The sequence below is a fragment of the Pezoporus wallicus genome, unplaced genomic scaffold (assembly GCF_028554395.1).
Source record: "Pezoporus wallicus isolate ANWC-B61680 ecotype Strahan unplaced genomic scaffold, APGP_CSIRO_Pwel_v1 contig_8548, whole genome shotgun sequence".
Lineage (NCBI taxonomy): Eukaryota > Metazoa > Chordata > Aves > Psittaciformes > Psittacidae > Pezoporus > Pezoporus wallicus.
This window is the reverse complement of record NW_026642624.1, coordinates 1,067,572-1,083,096: the sequence shown is the minus strand read 5'-3', so window position 1 is coordinate 1,083,096 and position 15,525 is coordinate 1,067,572. Positions and strand designations below refer to the sequence as shown.

At 44.4% G+C, this 15,525-nt stretch overlaps 1 protein-coding gene across 2 annotated transcripts in view; it reads left to right on the top strand.

The window, feature by feature from the left end:
* Positions 1-15,525, top strand: part of LRRK1 (leucine rich repeat kinase 1) — a 76,881-nt gene that overhangs the window by 1,338 nt on the left and 60,018 nt on the right. The window contains exon 2 of one of the 2 annotated variants that reach the window (XM_057431020.1): positions 1,958-2,169. In XM_057431020.1, the coding sequence (XP_057287003.1) occupies positions 2,103-2,169 (67 nt within the window). In that variant the 5' untranslated portion in view covers positions 1,958-2,102. Of the gene's footprint in view, positions 1-1,957; positions 2,170-15,323; positions 15,479-15,525 lie in introns of those variants that run through there. The other variant, XM_057431021.1, reaches the window with a different exon arrangement.

Below are 15,525 nucleotides of genomic sequence, written 5' to 3'. Positions count from 1 at the left end.
GAATTAACGGAGTAGAAAGCTAAGAATCGGGAGTGGGGTGGTTTTCAATACTATATGGTCCACACTGACCCCAATGGAGACAGTTTCTTGTACGATTGCTGTGAGTGCACATGGTGTGCCCCATCGTATAGCAAGGAAATGCCTCAGAAACCAGCATCTGCTAAAAGAGCTGGTCCGTTGGTCTTTGCATGGGGAAGTATTTATTCTTGCTGAAGCTGCTCAGTGCATTTATAAGTGAGGGCGCAGGGGAAGCAGCTGCTGGAAGCATCACATCCCTTTCATTTTCAGAGTTAACAACCTGGACCGCTTTTGGGATCTTGGCATGTTCTAGGGCAGAATCCGGTCCTCCACTGCCATGGGCCCAGTTCACCAGTTCATGGGCTGGATCTGGGCTTAGAGACCACCTCCATCTCAGCCTCCTGCAGCAGCCAGAGCCTCTTACTGCACTGGAATGTGAGAGCTGCTGGGGCTTGACCTGGGAAATGAGCAGGCTGGCATGTGGAGGGAGGGATGAGTTGATGCTCAGGCATCTGCATCCATCTAGATCTGCCGCCATCCAGCTGTAAAGGAGGTGTTTGTGGCCTGTGTAAGTGCTTGCATGCAGCCTGGCCCAGGACTCTCAGTCCATATCATTATTTGTCATATGGCACCCAAATTATTTTTCCCACCTCTGAAAAACACCAAAGCACCAAACCACAGTCTGTGGTCAGCACCCAGAGCCTGGATTTCAGGCTCTCTGCTGGGCTTGGGCTGTGAGTTTTGGTTCCTGCTGCCAGGCACCACAAAGTAGGGGTCATCAGAAGCTGAGTTTTGCTGCTAAGTGCACTTAAAATTCAATTATTTGCCTAGAAATAATTGATGTAGCTTTCAGGGACTTTTAACATTGTCAGCTGGTGATTAAAAACCCTGTAAAATGGGGGAAGAGCAGAAAACTTCCTGGAGAATGGTGATGGGTCAATATATTCTCCTTGGCCTTTGATCCCAATGCAGGAAGCCCTCTGCTCGGGGAGGGTTAGGGATACTCTTGGGTCTTACAGGCTGAAGAAGGATGTGGGTTACATGCTTTGGCAAATTAGAGCCTCTAATCAAAACTTCAGTATTGCACACCTGATGTGAGAAAAACCAATAGCAGTCAAAGATGAAGGGCATCACATTACGTTTGAGAGGCTTTTACTCACTGAAACTGAAAGCAGAAAGTGAATGGGCACTGCTACTGGTTGGGCACACGCTGCAAATTCACTTTTAACCCCTGTGGAAGATGCATTCAAAGAGAGAAAATTCCAGGTGTGCAGTGGTGAAGAGGTAAGGAGATGGAAATGCCTTTGGAGACTGAGCCGTGCAGTTTTCTGCTGGCTGTTGTGCAAGACAGTTCAGAAGAAGCCAACTTTAAGAGCTACTCAGGGCCTGATTTGCCTCCTTGAACATGTTTGAAGAAGCCTGAGGCTTTTAGGAGCACTGGGCAAAGGGGAAGGAGCTGGTGTGTTTCTCTTAACCCTCTTTTCTTTTCTACAGAGCACTGTCTCACAGTAACCACATCAGTATTTCTCAGTTTCTCACGGTGGAGTCTTACAAGAGCCGCAGTCTTCTTTGTGGACGGGAAAGGTTTTGAGGTTGCATTTAGGATTTTTCCAGCTGCACTGCATGGTTTCAATGCTCTGCCTTTACACTAGCTTGTGGAGAATCTGAAACTGCAGCTGTGACCCCTGCCCACCCCCAAAGACTGAGCAGCTTCAGCGGAGAAAGATTGGGAACATTATCCTTCTATAGCAGAGATGTTAGTCTTCTCTGTTAATTCATGTTATGCTCTTAACAAAGCTATTATGAAAATAATTGTATTTATAGGATGATAAATGCATTTCTGCAAAGTAACATTTAGACAACTGCATTAGACTGCAGAGGAATAAGCGTCATGCAATTTCTAGACAATTAATTTGTTTTGCTGTTTATTTTTAAACAGAGCAAATGATGTTTCGTCAGGATGGTGCTTACTAACAGCCTCTGCTCCTGCGTTTACTTGATGGAGATCATTCAGCTTTGACAACACTTCTGTTTTGGGTGCTGCAGAAAGTTTGTCTGTTGGATTTTCACAACTGCGACCCAGAATGTACTGGTGTGTGGGAACTGAGGAATCCGCTGTTTGCAGAGAGAGCAACATGGATCCACAAAATGGTAAATGGGAAGATTTCTTTCCTTTCCTGCTCAGATTGGGAGCAAAAGGTTTTAAGAGTGGCCAGCTGCCACTGAGTTTCAATGACATTTAAATGTGTGGAAGATCTTTGAGTGATTTGAGCTCCAATCATTGAAAATGTATAGGATAGAACAAGGAATTTTACTTCCAAGGAGAGTCATGTTGAACTACTCAGGTGGTAAGAATAGCATTCCTCTGAAGACTGATTTTTCTCCAGAGGCCTACGGAATTAGTCAATATATGTATCACGTCTCACCAGTTCCTAAATATGTTTTACAAGATCTGTGCTTTTTCAGCGTGTGAATGCAAATATGTTCCCAGCCGCTGATGCAGTGTGTATTTGGGGGATGAAAGCTGCTAAAATCAGAGCATCATTCCTCAGGCTGAACCTGATATTAACCTGCTCCAGTTTTATTGTCAGCTTTGATTTAGTGGCTTGCAGCGGGTTATTGTTGTCTAGGTTGGAAGGTCTCTGTTCATACAATGTCATAAATCCATAGTGGGAATTTCTCTTTAGGAGGGACATATGCTTCAGGTTGCTTCCTGTGAATTTAGTTTGTTTTCTGAGCAGCCAAATTATTTTTGGATGGCTTTTATCACTGAAACCCTCAGCTCCTCAGCGCTGCTGCCTTTCTCTGAGTCAAAACCCAGTTATGATCCTGCAGCAAGAAATAGCCGCCTGGTTATTGTATAACGGTATTCCCCCCTTGCAACAAGCAGTTCATTAGGAGGCAGCATCTGCGTTTTAAGTGTGGGATGAAGGTGTGTTTGACGCTTTGTAGTGAGTAAGCAGGCTTCAGCAGAAGCTAATGTTTTTGCAGCCTTATTTTGGATTTTATCAGCAACTATGAAGCAAAATCTGATAGTTTATTCAGAGGCCACCTTATCTGGTTTGAAGACGTTTCTCACCAGCATCACAGGGAGCTCTGGGGACTCTTTCTCCGTATGTATGCTGCTTATTCTGTGATACTGATTTTTCTCTTTGGTTTTGCTTTTGTTAATCAGCATTGTATCTTTCTGTAATTATGAGGAGCATTTGGTTATTGCATATCCTTAAATTCTATCTTCTGAGTTTCTCTCTGGAAGAAATTATCTCCACTTGAATACTAAGCTATAAAACATGAGAAGAATTTTAATCTGTGCTAATGATTCACAAGTGTTAAGAATTGCTAAATTTTTGTTCTGCAGTAGTGATTTGACAAGTTTTTCTCCCTGTTTAAAGATACAGTAAATAAAACAAATTGGTTTAGGAGTACATAATGAAGTGAAAAGCAAAAAAGGCAGTTCTACATTGTAAGTTCAGTTTTTGTTCTGGGAACTTTATTACATGCTTCTGTTATGTAAATATATTCAGTTAAACTGGTTAACTGGAAGCAGACAAATCGTACCGGTATAACTCTTCTATACACGTCTGGGTTATTGTATTTGATAAACAGTGTTGGAAGGTTGGCAAAGGGATCCTGTGAATGTTTAAGATTGAGTACTGCCCTGGTTGATTTGTCTTTGTAAGCATGCTGTACATGTTTAAACTCTTTTTTTATTTCAGCCTTGTTTGAGTCCTGCCAAGAATAATTGTCATTAGCTGGCTGGTCCACTCCCTAAATTAGCTGGTCCTTGTTCTGCATTTGTATCCTATTACAGAGCTTGATGGCAGGAATGAGGTGACTCATTCAGCCTCCACATCTGAACCTATTGTTTACAGGATTTATTAACAATATAGATGCAGCCTCCTGCTTCCATTCAGTGGGAACCACTGGGAAGTGGAGTGAGATCACAGATCATTTCTTTAATGCCGATGACCTCATTAGTACTCCCAAAGCTTGGAGGCTTTCTTGGGGGGGGGCAGGAAGGACAGGGTGGATGTGAGGGGTTTAACAAACAGCACAGCAGTGTTTGTGCCTCAGTGATGGATCAGTGCAGCGTTACGGCTGGCAGTGCTGGAGGCACCTTCCAGAGGGTACCATGAGCACCCGCTGCCTTGATCATTTGAAAGCCTTAAGGATTTAGGGCTTTTCCCCCCCCCCCCCAGCTATGCATTTGGCCAGGTGTCCATGTGGAGAATAGGTTCACAGCATCACTGACTCTAGGTAGCAAATGTAAGATATGATGCAAGGGCTCACCTTACTGCTTGTGTCTCCTTTGCTATTGCTCTTGGCTGTGGCAGTGATCTTGCTTGTATCCCAGCAGGATGCTCGGTTATCGTCAGAGCTGTGCTTCAGAACTGGACCCTCTCTACCCTCTGGGAATGGTGCTGGGCTTGACTCAATGCCAGCTGAGCACCCACTGGTCCACAGAGAGGATTTGTCATTGGAGTGCAGAATAACGCTCCATTCTGGGTGCAGTCAGCATCTCCCTTCCCTCCTCAAACCCTGCTTTCCCTCTCCTACATGTGTTCATCTTGCCCTAATTAAAAGCAAGAAAGCAAGCAGAGATACGGGGGTGGCTGCAGCTTCTTATGGAACACAGATTTTGGGTTTTTTAAACTTGATTAAAGAGTTCTACATAATATAGTGAAGGTGACATAATACCAGGCTTGTAAGAAATACAATGTAAGCCCAGAGATACCACTGTATGAATGCTTAAAACAGAAAAGAGAGTCATCTTTCTGTGGGCTGGTAGGTTTCTTTGAATCTTATGAAATTTTACAGCTAGGATTTAATTCTCATAGGATATTCGAGGAGACAGTTCAGCAAAGATGTAGAAAAGCAATCATTGTCTGCTGAAATGTAAGGGCAGTTTTGTTAAAGAGCTTATTGCTGTCTTACTGAGGATTTTATTCAAAGTCTCAGTGTTCATGTGCCACTTGTTTGTGTCTCGGAGGTGGAATTGGATTATCCTTCAAGCACACCAGAGGGTGTCTCTTTCCTCCTTCTAAATCTAGAAATGGGCTTTGATAAGGGTGTTATGTTGTAATGTATATAATATTACATATTAGGGACTATGATGCCAATGATAGTTGCTTGACATTTTATAGTAGCTTTGCACATATTAACTAAATCGACCTTCACATTTCTTTTGAGGCAAATCTGGTTTAAGCTGGTGACTTCCAATTTCCTGTCCACGGAAGCACAAGTGGACATGGGCAGAATGCCTGAAAAAGCGACCTAAATATTAAGATGAGGGATCAAACAAGTGACCAGATTATAATGGCTTCAGGTGGCATTTGGAGTGGACCAAAGACTCTTAAAGCTGTGCTTCACAAGTGCTGTGGTGACCCAGCAGCTCCCAGGGCCTTGTATTTTGTTAGAAAGAAGATACTCAACGATTGTAGTGACCTTTGCAACCCCATCTGGGCCATGGCTCAGCTCAGTACTGACTCAGAGGGAAAGCAGCTGCCTCCAGTGCAAGTAAGAGGAGTTTAACTGGAAGAGTTAAACAGTCATTTTAACAAGAGGGACTGCCCAGGAACGAGTGCAATTCTATGTGGAAAGTTGCACAAGGGGTTGAATGGTGACAGCTTGAGGTTAGCTAATAGCAACTGAAATGGTTCATTCTCTGGGGACACGGCTTTGTGCATGCAGCGTCACGCCCCGGTTTGCATCAGGGCAGAACATCTGCAAATGTGGCCCAGACCTTCATCAGAGGCTTTTTGAGGAGGTGACAGGGTCTGCCTGTCACCAGGACTGTATGTGGAGGGATGGAAACTTAGGGAGTCCGTGCTCTTGTTCTCGCTTTGGTGCTTACTGGCTAACCTGAGCCTGCCAGGCTGTCAGTGTGAAATCCACTTAAAAAGTAAGTCTACAGGAAGAACTGACTTCTTTGCAGCAGTAAAAGCAGCAGAGCTCACCCGCTCCAGGGTGTGCATGTAAATGGCCTCCAGATCATTTTTGGTGTCATTTGCTGTCATTTCCACTGTTGTTTTTGTTGCCTGTGACGGGCAGGAACTGGCATTTGCTAGTGAGAATATCTTTGCTTATAAATCTTCCCTGTTGAATAGAGGAGGAAGGGAAAATCAGTGTTGGCAGCACCACTGGTGTCACTTTGTTCCTCGTGAAATCACCATGTAAACCTTAAAACCTTTACAGCAGCTGTGTGCATGGGGCTTGGGCCAGGTCTTAGGGCATGTTGACTTAGCCCCATCTGTGGCACATTGTGCTGTGCAACAGGGAAGATGTACTTGCACCCTTTGTCCTGCTTTTTCCATCCACGCATTACCCTGTAGTAACATTACCCTGAGCCCGCTGCGACAGCATGATGGTGAGAAGGACAAGGAGAGCATCTGGGAGGTGACTTGAGCACTAGAGACCTGCAGTGTGTTGTTTGCTTGAAGTTCTGTATAATCAGAGTAAATGAGCCTTGAAGGTCTGGTTTTCTTCCTGCTCCTTAAACTGTGAGTCCAAACAACAAATTGAAAGTATTCCTGCAAGCAAAAAATGAAGAAGGCAAAAAATAAACCAGGTGCCTTATGTGAGTTAGTCTTACTGCATGATGCCCTGCAGAAGACGTAGGAAATGCTAGGCAGGAATAGGAAGTACACTGGTAAAGTAGTAATAGGCCTGTATTTTTAACCCCATTTAAATACACACTCTACAGAAGTGGTGCAGTCTCACACAGGGCCAAAAGCTGATGCGGAAGTCCAGCCTGCAGCAGAAAATGCATGTAGTTAAGTCTGTCCTCCTGTGTAGACTGTAACAGAGCTGCGTATTGCACCATCTCACCAAGCTGGGCTGGGTTGCTGAAAAGGGCAACAAATGCTGGAGTGTTTACAATTAGGAGCCTAATTTAAGACATTCTGAACTGATTCTCAGAGCCTGGATACTAAGCTCAGTTATCCACACCCACCCTTAGATGTCCCTTCTAGTTTGAAGTGGAGGCATCTGGAAGAACCATTTGCCTTTGAAAATGTCTTCATGTGTGTGTGTAAAATGGGAGTTTGGCTTGTGGGTGCTGCATCCCTTTAGAGTCAGGGAGGTATAAAGGAATACTTAGGTCTTAGTAGTGGCAGGAACAGCTTTGTCCAGATAAGTACCATCAAAGCCAGCCTGATCTTGAACTTGTGGGCAGTAGCTGCTGGGAGGGCCAGCAGTGTGGTGCAGACCTTAGGAAGCTAAGTGAGCAGACAGTCCAACCTGAGAGCCAGACTGATTTACTGAGAGTAGTAAATCATTGATCTTTGTCTGAGCAGTACCTGGCATTATCTGCTGCTGTACAGCTTTATTTTTCCACCTTTCGGTTAAAATGTATTTGTGGTATTACAATATCATACAATGTAATGCAAAATGTATTAATATTTACACTACATTAAGATGTAACTTATGACAACTCAGTCAAGAAGCCTAGAAGAAAACAAAGCTGAGGTGATGGGGTAGTAAAGAAAACCCTTTGCTCTTAGACCCTGTACACTGGGACTACTTAATGATGTGTGATTATAAGGTAGCTCTTAGGTGAGGGCTGACACTGTGGTCATAGAGCCATTGTCCTCTGTTTCAGTGGGAAAAAGCAATTGATAGTGCTCCCACCACCTCAGTCTTCACCAGGCCTGTCACTGATTTAGGGTTTTGTCAGTGATGTTGCAGGTGATTTTATACCTGCACTGGAGAAAGTGCTGTGGTCTTCTCCGAGGTCTTATCCTTTGGGGCCTTTATCCAAAACCCATTAAAGTCTTTGCACTGACATAACAGGCTTGGGACCAGATCTTCAGGGATCCTTACAGCATTAAGTCTGCGGTTCATTTGGTTTTCATTTGTCTGATCAATAAAAGGGCTGCCAGGGCACTGCTTGGCAGGAGGCAGGTAACTGGGAGGAAACGTTTGCATTGCTCACAGGGTGTAAGGGATGGATTTTATTCTGTTCAGCTCCCGGTCTGCTGTATAGAATCATAGAATTGTTTAGATTGGAAGAGACCTTTAAGGTCATCAAATCCAACTCTTAATGCAGCACTGCCAAGTCCACCACTAAACCATGTGTCACTAAGTCACATCTACATGTCTCTTACAGGGATGGTGACTCAACTGCGAAGTCTGTCTCTGAATAAGTTTTGTTTCAGATTTTACATCAGTTTAGACTCCTTAAACCAAGTCTGTGTGCTCATTTGTGGGTCAGAAATTGCTTATTTGCATGATTATGTATCACCACACCAGCAGCCCTTTCATGGAAGCTGCTGATAGTTTCACAACAGAAGTGTGCCCATGCTTTGAATTTGTGCCTTGCTCTTACTTGGAGGGAGGACTTATAAAAGAAGTCTTTAAATATTAGGGAAAGCCTTCAAACTTCATGAAGCTTCACGTGTTGCTATGGAGAGGCTGGCAGGACTTGGGGTCTGCCATGGAGCTGCAGATCCTCACTTTCTTGGCTTGCCCTCTCTAGCTGGCGAGGGTGACTGATCAGTGGTGACCTTCAGGAACTTCTCAGCTGCAAAGACAAGCCCCATGTTGTGTCGCCCAAGGGTGAGGGAAAGGGTCAGGCTGCTACAGGAAGGGCAGGAGGAAGGAGAAGGGTGAAAGGAGGCAGGGACTGGGACTGGAGCTGGAAGAGCAGCTTAATTTCATTTCTAATAGTCAGTCTCTAGCTTCCAAGCGTAAAGGTTGGGATTATGGGTACTGCTGGGGAAAACTCAGGAGTCCCAGGCTGTCCATGGCTCCTTTTCTGCGCAGAGTTGAAAATCATGGAAAAATAACGAACCAAAGCAGTGATTCAAACGAGAAGTCTGGATAAATTTAGCTCAAATATTCTTGGTATGTTTGTGGTCGCTGTGGAAATTACATCACTGCTTGTTTAAATGATCAGAATATCACTTGGAAAACTGGCATGGCTACCCGAGGAGAGCTCAAAATGAAATCTTTTCAAAGCATAGATGTCTTTGGAATTGTTTCACCTGCAGTTAGTTGGTTTTGGGGTGGTTTTATTCCCGTCTGGGTTAAGGAGTGTTTTGACTAGAGGTTATTGCTGCTTAATTGAAAAGCCACAAAGTTTAGAGCTGATACACTCTGAAGAGTGATTATCTTCACATAAAAATTCTGTCTGGGGACTCAGATTCAAAAAGAGTGCTGGTAATTGCTGAAGACAGGACCTCCTCCAGAATCTGCCTGCTCCTCTTTCTGTTTTGCACATCAAAGAGCCTTTGAAAATGCTTTTATTTTTGCGTCAAACAGGAACCTTCTCTTTTTTTTTGGTAACGCTAATGGACAGGATCCCTTTTCAGATCTCATCTGTAGCTTGGAAAACAAAACAGTCTGGCTCCTTAAAAAGTCCAGCTCCTTAACTGGGCTTGTTTTCATGGTCACAATTCTCCAATGTTCTGCACCTTGAACCTTTCACACTGGTGTGGTTTCAGCCCAGCTGGCAGCTAAGGACCACTCAAATCCTTGCTCACTCCACCCCTACAGAGAAAATGAACTCTATCTCAGCTGAAACCAGGGCACACATGATGGCAGGGTGGGAATAAAAGCTGTCAAATCAAGGTCATTTGCATGGATTAGGCCAGCTTCTCATGTGTGATGGATCAGAGTTCATTATGGGGGGGGGGGGGGGGGGGATGAAATGTGATTTGCTTAAGCTTGCTGTCTCTACCTTGGAGCAGGTATCTAAAAATGCTGTGGGCTGCAGTAGGCTCACAACATATGCCTTTGAACATAGCATTCTCCTGGGCAGAATCCTTGTTCTCCCTCCACTGAAATGAATGCTGATATTCCCAGACATCAGGAAGACCAAAGGAAAGTATCTCCCCCTTCTTCCTCTTTGTAAATGCAGACGTTTCATCTCTGCTGCTTGTAGGTTTTGTCACAAGTGAAGGAAGGTTTTAGTTTCTTTGGTAGCCCCCATTAAAGTTTTGGCAGCATATCACTGTGTGGCCTGATTCGTGACCAGTGCTGTCTCGGCCAACAGCAGAGGTCTTTTTATTAGGCTTTCTTTTCTGTTCCAGGAACAGCTGTTAGGGTAATCTTCCCTCTGAGATATTCTGTCTTGGAAACCAGCATCTCAGTGGATCTACATTCATGGAAGCTGATGGAAGTGCTCACATTGTGTTCAGTAGAAGTTGGAGTGGAACTTCTCTCTCTCCACTGTTTTGTTGGGGTTTTATTTTCTATTCCAGACTATTGTGTTCATCTCTTTCCTCTGATGCTCCTGCCAGCTCTGCAGTTCTCTTGGCTTTGCTGTTGCCAAATTGGCTGTTCAGCTTCCTTGATGCCAACCATATCCAGTATCTTAATTGCGTTTTCTTTTCTCCTGCATGCACATGTACCTAAACTAATCTAGAGTTGTTGTTGTCTTGGTGATAAATGAGAAGTGGGGATAGCAAAGGGTGAAGTAGTTTATTTAGCAGACAGTTAAAGCACATTGATCTTTGTCTAACATGTACTAAGCTTGCATTTTGCTGTGTGGGACCCCATCAACTCTCTTGAAGTGCTTTTTCTCTTAGATGTCTGCTTTTTCCTAGATCTATCAGTTTGTTTAACAAAAGATACTCTCTACAGACTTCCCTTAAAGTTAGCCTGTAAAGCTGTTGTCATGTGTTAGTGCTTGGTAACTGGGTTGACTTCTGCACATGTATAACTTGGGAGCACAGGCTGTGGGGTTTGGAAAGAGTGTGTGGGTCAGTATGCCGGTGTCACACTCCTAAGTCTTATTCAAGGCCTGTTTTAAGCAAGTTAACTTGTCTGTTCCTTCTGCTTTTCTAGAAGACTGTTCCTCATTTCTCCAACACTTCAAACTTTCTTCTAACTGGCAGCCAAAATGTGTTCATACCCTGCACATAAATAACTCTTCTCCTTCTCTGGTGTCTCCCTCTCCATATATTTATAGACAGTACTCCCATCTCCATCCAGCCTTCATTTTTCTAGGCTTTTTTTATCTGTAGTCTTGGAATTAGAATATTGCTTTGATTCTTTTCCATCTTTTCCAGATTCTCTTAATATTCCTTGAACACAATAAACTAGACTTGTGCAAGGTATTTTACGTCTTTTTAATGTAGCTTTCCCTTTTTTTCCCCTCCTCTCTGGCTGGCCTTTCCAAAACCTTCATATGTCCAGGATCTGCCAGACCTGCTCTGGTCCTTGGGGAAGGGAGGAAGGATGCATCAAAGGTGGCAGCATCCCTCCATCACATGGCAGAATGGAGAACTGGGCTTGCTGCTATGGCCTAAGAGAGCATGATGGAGCAGCTCTTGAGCTTTGTCTTACCACTTTAAGCAGGTTTCTCTGAAAGCCCCACCGAGGCATGTCTTCCCCAGTAGCATCCATGGAGTTTCATGGGGATGGAGAGGCAGATGTCGGCTGCTTCTGTGCTATTATTTTTGACCAGCAGTTGGGTTAGAGCGCCTTAAATGGGTTTTCCATTTAGGAGGGTGTTTACACGTGTTATTGAAGTAAAACATAAGCTTAGGAGCTGCTTTTCTCAACTCAAACAAGCTGTGAAATCGCTGAATGTGTCTTTGGTAGAGCCAGCAGAAGACTTGGACTAGGAAGAGACCTGGGCAGAGACCTTGGGCCCATCCTGCCCTCACACGTACACAGGGAGTCTCTCCCTGAACTCTTCCAGATGCAGGCTCCCAGAGCTGGGGCTAAAAGCGTTTGCTTCTTTCTAAAGCTGGCTTTAAATAGATGTCTAAGGAGGATGTAGCAGAAAGGGGCTGGCCATGACATGGTGCTTCCCCAGCGTGAATAATTGACTTTTGGTTTAGAAGGATGTTGAGCAAATTATTTCCTTGAAAGAGAGAAAATTAGTGATGTGTATTTTTTTTTCCTTCTGATGAAAGCTTGAACATGAAGGAAAAGTTTCCAAAGAAACCAAAGTTAGCCATGAAATTCTTGTTTTATGGTGTTTCAAATGAAATCCAATCTTGGTTTGGTTTCATGGCTATAACGTTTGATGCAGTTGGATGGGAATGGTCTCACTAGAGACATCTTTCATCATTTCGTAATCCTCTTTCCAGGCATGCCTGGAAATGGGCATAAAGAAAATCCAGAAGCGTTGTCATACTTCTGCATGTTTAATGTATATATTCCAATTTAGAATCTGGAAAGCCAGAGTGGCATCGCTGGCCTTGCCTGCAAAAGCAGCTTTCTGAATGATTCAAGCTGTAGGATTGGAACCAAATCACTGAGGCCAAAAAACAAAAATAGAAACTTTCACTTAGAGCTGAGTCATTCGTATTTTTGATGCAGCAATTGGCTCTCTGGCCATTTGGAGCAATCTTGATTCCCTCAATCTCATTCTCTTAGGGGTGGGAAATGAACACCCTCAGTGTTCTCTGTGGGCTTTGCTGATCCATTGCACCCAAAAGAGGGCACTACTGAGGGTACACCCCTTCTCTGCAAGAGCCAGCCTTTGCCCTGGCCTTGCAGGAGGTCTTTGCTGTCCCATTCCTTCCCTGCAGTGTGTCTACCAGGGGTGATGAGACAATCTGACCGCTGAGAAATGCATTGCGGCCTCTGATGCTCTGAGTGCCCCTATGGTTCAAAAGGGATGAAAATGTACATGTGAAGCTGCTTAGGCCTGACACTTTTACTCAGTGGAGGGAGTAAAACCATCACTGTCACCAACAACAGCCCAATTCATAGCACTGATAAGCTGGAGAGGGCAGGGTTAGTGAGCAGCTGCCTGTTTGTGTTCTGTACCCAGCCACTGGATGGGAAGTGGGAAGGCGAAGAGAGAGGAGGAGGAGGAGGAGGAGGCAGCAGCAGCCCTGTGTTTGGTGTCGCTGCTGCCGTTTGGGATATGGTGGTTGCCTTGGTGTTATCTACTGCAGCTAAGGAAACTATAAATGGAGAGGGGGCAGCTAAAGGTGGGATGGGGAGCAATGGGAGCCTTAAGTGCTTTATGCACAGCCAGATGGGGATTTGTGTAGGGTTTATCAGCACACAAGAGACTGGCTGCAGCACCTGGAGCCCAGTCATGGTGCTGATCAGAGCCTTTGCTCTGATTCTGTGATGAAGGTTACATGCCTCCTGCCCCTCTTCTGTCGGATGTAGTTCAGGGCAACAGAAGTGGTGTATGCACTTAGAAAGCAATCATTAGGGAGCACCATGTCTAAGGCAGAGTTGTCCTGTTGCACAATGCAAGAGAAGAGCCATATCCCAGGGCCATCACATGTAATAGCCCTGTTCCTTTTCCCTTGGTAGCTGGAAGTAGAATTAGTGATCCCAGACTTGTTTTTCCAAAGTGATTTGCACACTGACATGATGGGTTTGCTCTGACTTGTATTCCAGTGTGTGCAATCTCTAACCTCATTGCCTTGTAATGGTTGTGTGTAGCCTCTTTTGTACTTCAGCAAAGTAAGAATAACCAGCTTAGTTTCATTTTAACTTCTTGGACAATACAAGTCATTTCTAGAGTCCCAGGGATCTGGGAGGCACACACACAGATGCAGCAGCCTGCTCAGATCTGGTAGAGCTTTTCAGCCCTGGCTCAGTGCTCACCATGGCAGAAGGACTGACAGCTTCACACAGCCATCCAGGCATCAGTAATACTGCCCACTGAAGACTACTGAGTCTCAGTGCTGCCTCTATTTAAGGCTTTTCTGTCCCCTCTTCCCCCATTGTCCTGGATGATGGAGAAATGATTGTGTAAGTGTGGAGCTAAAGCCTTTGGAAGCGTCTGATTTTTGTAATTCAGTTCTGGAACCCCTTAAAAAGGCAGGAGTCCAGAGCATTTTTCCATCTGGGACTTAATATTTTCCTTTCAGGTTTGCATTAGCAAATGCTTTTTTCCTTGCAGGTTAGGAGTGTTTCTAAATAGAAAATTTCCAGTGGCTCTGGGGTTAACTGGTCACTTTGCATGGCTGTACCTAAAACTGTCAGAATGCCCTTTACAGGATCCTAAATGCTTGCTGGAAGATGTTCGGTGCAGATGAGCACTTGGTGTGCATGGTACTGGCATAGAAAGGACTTAAAAATAAGTCCAGATTATGCAATAACAAGTGAAAAAGATCTCTTCAGTCCTGGAGTTTTGTCTTTGAAGCATTCTTCTGTTTCAGATCTGGTCTTTTGTGGGTTTTTTTCCTTTTGGGGCAGTGATCATTGATTATAAGCAATGTTGTAGATGCGGGTGCCTTTTGTACTCAGTGCATCATCTTTTCCACTGCCTAGGCAGGCAGATCTTGGTGTGGAGCCGCTCCTTTAATTAGCTGAAATAATAGATGTTTGGGTGAAATGGAACCACAACAAATAAGCAGGCGAAGCCTGTGGAGGTTTCCTGCTGTCCTGGGAAGCTGGTGTGTCTCACTTGTTGTGAAGAGAGATTAATCAGGGTCAGAGGGACACGACCCAATTCTGGTGTAGCCTCTCCAGCGGCAGTGCTGAATTTCCCATGTAAACCATCTTGGTTGGATTTACCATGCCTTTCTCTCCTTGCTTTCTCACAGTGGGGTTTATAAGTGGTTCTGACCAGTTTTGAATCCTTCCGAGTACATTTTACAGCCAAATTGGTTGAGCCATAGGTATTTTGCCTAAATCTAAGAGCAAGGTGAAATAGATAATAGGCTTCCTACTGCAGGACCCTCCTTTGAAGGGTTCTGGGCTGGTTTTCTTATTAAAGAACTCAGGGGTTTTTTTTCTTCCAGTCTTGGGAGGGGAATTCTTTTTCAGTATCTCTAAGATTTCCAGAGGATTGAAACATTTTTCTTACCCATCTAAGTGGGAAGCGCAATGTAGGACAGATCCATCATCCTTTGAAATCGCTGGAGGCTTCCTCTTGGCTGTTGTTCAGTTTATTAGTCTGAAGTTTCTCAAAGCAACAGAAGATACATGGGCCTGTTACAGAAAAAACATGGCTTTCTGTTAATTTTGCAAATCATGTGGCCAAAGCTTCTCTAACGTGGTATTGAAAAATATTCAGCAACACTAGGGGAGTTTCTAAGCATTTTGGGGTGGTTGGCTTTAAATATTCAACATATCTTAAACCTCATCTCTGTCCCATTTTTTATTTGCTCTGTGGCAGCACTCAGGAGTCAAAATGCAGAAGATTAAGCTGGGAAAGGTTAGCTGTAGCCATCTGGGGCTGCTGAGGAATTAATGTCTGAGCTCAGCCCAGAGGGGCAGCCTCCCTGCCCACCCCCATCCCCAGATCCTCTCTGAACCAGAGGCTTGGATTTCGCTGTAATGGGCCATGGAGATGAAAATAACTGTCAAGGCTCAAATGTAGTAGTTCATTCAGACAAAGCAGCAGCCAGGCAGCCAAAAGACATTACATCCAGTGACCGCTGGAAGAGCTGCTTGTGCAGAAGCAGAGGTAGGTGACAAACAGTCCAAGGAATTAATAGCTTAATTGAGCATCATTGAATGGGATGCTGTGTTAAAGTCATCACCTTGATTTGTTCCTGTCTCTGGAAATACCTGCACACATTATGATCAGGTCAGTAGCAGTTTTAAAGTTTTATTATTATTGTAATTCTGTTTTGG